This window comes from Wasmannia auropunctata, unplaced genomic scaffold, assembly GCF_000956235.1.
Source record: "Wasmannia auropunctata unplaced genomic scaffold, wasmannia.A_1.0 LD280850.1, whole genome shotgun sequence".
Lineage (NCBI taxonomy): Eukaryota > Metazoa > Arthropoda > Insecta > Hymenoptera > Formicidae > Wasmannia > Wasmannia auropunctata.
Window position 1 is genome coordinate 1 of NW_012082040.1, and position 2,313 is coordinate 2,313.

General features: G+C 26.9%; 1 protein-coding gene across 1 annotated transcript; it reads left to right on the forward strand.

Moving 5' to 3' along the window:
• Nucleotides 1–331: 331 nt before the first annotated feature.
• LOC105461684 (venom serine protease 34-like) lies at nucleotides 332–2,308 on the forward strand (the record flags this gene model as incomplete). The annotated part of the gene is made up of 5 exons (XM_011708193.1): nucleotides 332–537; nucleotides 919–1,128; nucleotides 1,308–1,509; nucleotides 1,995–2,195; nucleotides 2,265–2,308. Coding segments are annotated over 5 exons (863 nt in total), but the record flags the coding sequence as incomplete, so codon positions are not given.
• Between the last annotated feature and the right edge of the window lie 5 nt (nucleotides 2,309–2,313).

The window sequence follows — 2,313 nt, forward strand, 5'->3', positions numbered from 1 at the left end:
TATTTATGATTATTTATTATACAAGCCTCTATTTCTTCGAGTTAAATTTTTATTGTGAAAAGTTTAACTTTTAACTTTTCAATTACTTTTTTTATTGACTTAACTTTTAATTTAATTAATTTTATTATGAATTAACTTGTATCTTAACTAAGTTAAATTTTTAAGACTGCTAACTTTAAATTAACTTAATTAAAGAATATATTAACTTACTCAGTCCTGTTAATAATTAATTATATTATTGAGTTTAGAATCCGGTAAATACCACACTTAAAACTCTATACTAACACGAAATTTTATCAATAAAATTATAAAATATGAACAATTTCTTTAGTCAAAGTCATTTTATTTGGCTTATTACTGTTTCTCCCTGTGCTAAATGGAGTTGATCCTAAGTGCAATTATTATGGAAATATGAAAGCTGGAGAAAAATGTTATGTGCAAAATCCCGAGTTTCCTAATTACTACAAAGGTGAAAATCACTACGTTTGGGAATTAGCAAGTGACAATATTATTAAAATAAATTGTTCTCTTCAAATAGTAAGTTTGTGATTTAAAAACATTTCGTTCAAAATTTATATATCTTAATTCAATTTTAAAAACTAATGTAACGATTTTACTAAAGTGTAGAATTTGTATTATTATTATACTACTTGTTTAGCGAGAGAATATCTACGGTCTGCCTATAGAAGCCGTATATATGTATAGCGGACAAAATGAGCATTAGGCGAACCATCGGCACTGGTAAGATGTATAAACAATATAGTGCTATGAAGAAAAGCGCTTTTTAAGCGTTCTGAGGAAACCTGCGCGGAACAGATAAGTCTTCGTCTGATCTATGGATATTTTCTCGCTAGACAAAGTGTAGAATTTTTAGAAACAAGATAAAAAGAACGAATAATTTAATAAATTACTTTACAGGGTAATAATTGTACTCAAGACAGACTATCTGTTAAATTTTCTGAAGACGATGGATTTTATTATTGTGGATTTGGCACATTCGTTCGTCAAGGGAAAAATCCAATTATAAGATTGGACTCGCTAATTAAATCCCAAGGCGGCCGATTTATATGCGAAGTTCAAGCTTTAAAAGATAATTCAAATAAATGCCAATGTGGTTGGAAAAAAGTAGTAAGTTTAAATTAATTTTTGTGAGATGCTACTTATTATTATTTATAAAAAGTTTGTTGCTTATCGGTTTTTTAAATTTGGCTTTAAAAAATTATGCAACAATTTATTAAGAATATCAATTTCAGTTAGATATTGAAAATAAAGTTTTATTATTTACAATATTTGCAATGTTTTTTTAGACCAGGATAGTAGGTGGTAAGGAAACTGGGATTAATGAATATCCCATGATGAGTGGACTCTATGATTTAAATATTAAAAAATTATATTGCGGTGCTACTATAATATCCAACACATATATTTTGACGGCAGCTCATTGCATAGAGGGCAAAGACCCAAAGAGTGAGATTGCCGTAATTGTTGGTGAACATGATACAAGCACAGGTAATTGTTAAAATATATATTTGAATAATATTTATGTTAAAAAATGTTCGAAAAAATTGTATTTACAAATTCTAATAATATCAAATTGAACTGCACAATTATTTTTTGTATGTAACAGATTTATTTAAATTATTTATAATTTAATAAAATACTTTTTTTGTAAATTAGATGGACAGTATATCAGTATATGTATAATAATAGAAAATGACTTTTCAGAAAGATGCTAATTTTATTTTTCAATTTTTTATTCAATTATAAATATAATACTTTGTTATTCATTAAAACCTGTTTTACTGAATTATTATAAAAATATATCTTGATAATTTAGTGTAAACGAATAAATTTAGTTTGAAAGATCATTCGTATGTAAAAAGGACAAACGGTGAAATAAGTTTATTCTGTTTTTTAATATAAGATTTTTGGATATATACAAATTTTACATCAGAATTTATAAATTTATTCAATATACTGTACTTTGAGGATAGGTAGCGATACCGATGCAACCAAAATATTTGCCGTGATCGGATGCGTGATTCATCCTAAGTATAACAATAAAAATAATTTAAACGATATAGCTGTTTGTAAAATTAATGGTAACATCGAATATAGTGCTGCGGTTGGTCCGGTCTGCTTACCATTTCGACATAAATATGACTCGTTCAATGGTAATATCGTCACAGCGTTGGGTTAGTATTTTCTCAGTTTTTTCATAGTGATTGATACAATTATCTATTCTAATTTCATTAAATTATTAGGATGGGGTTTAACGGAATATGCCGGCCGTGAATCGAAAACGCTACAAAA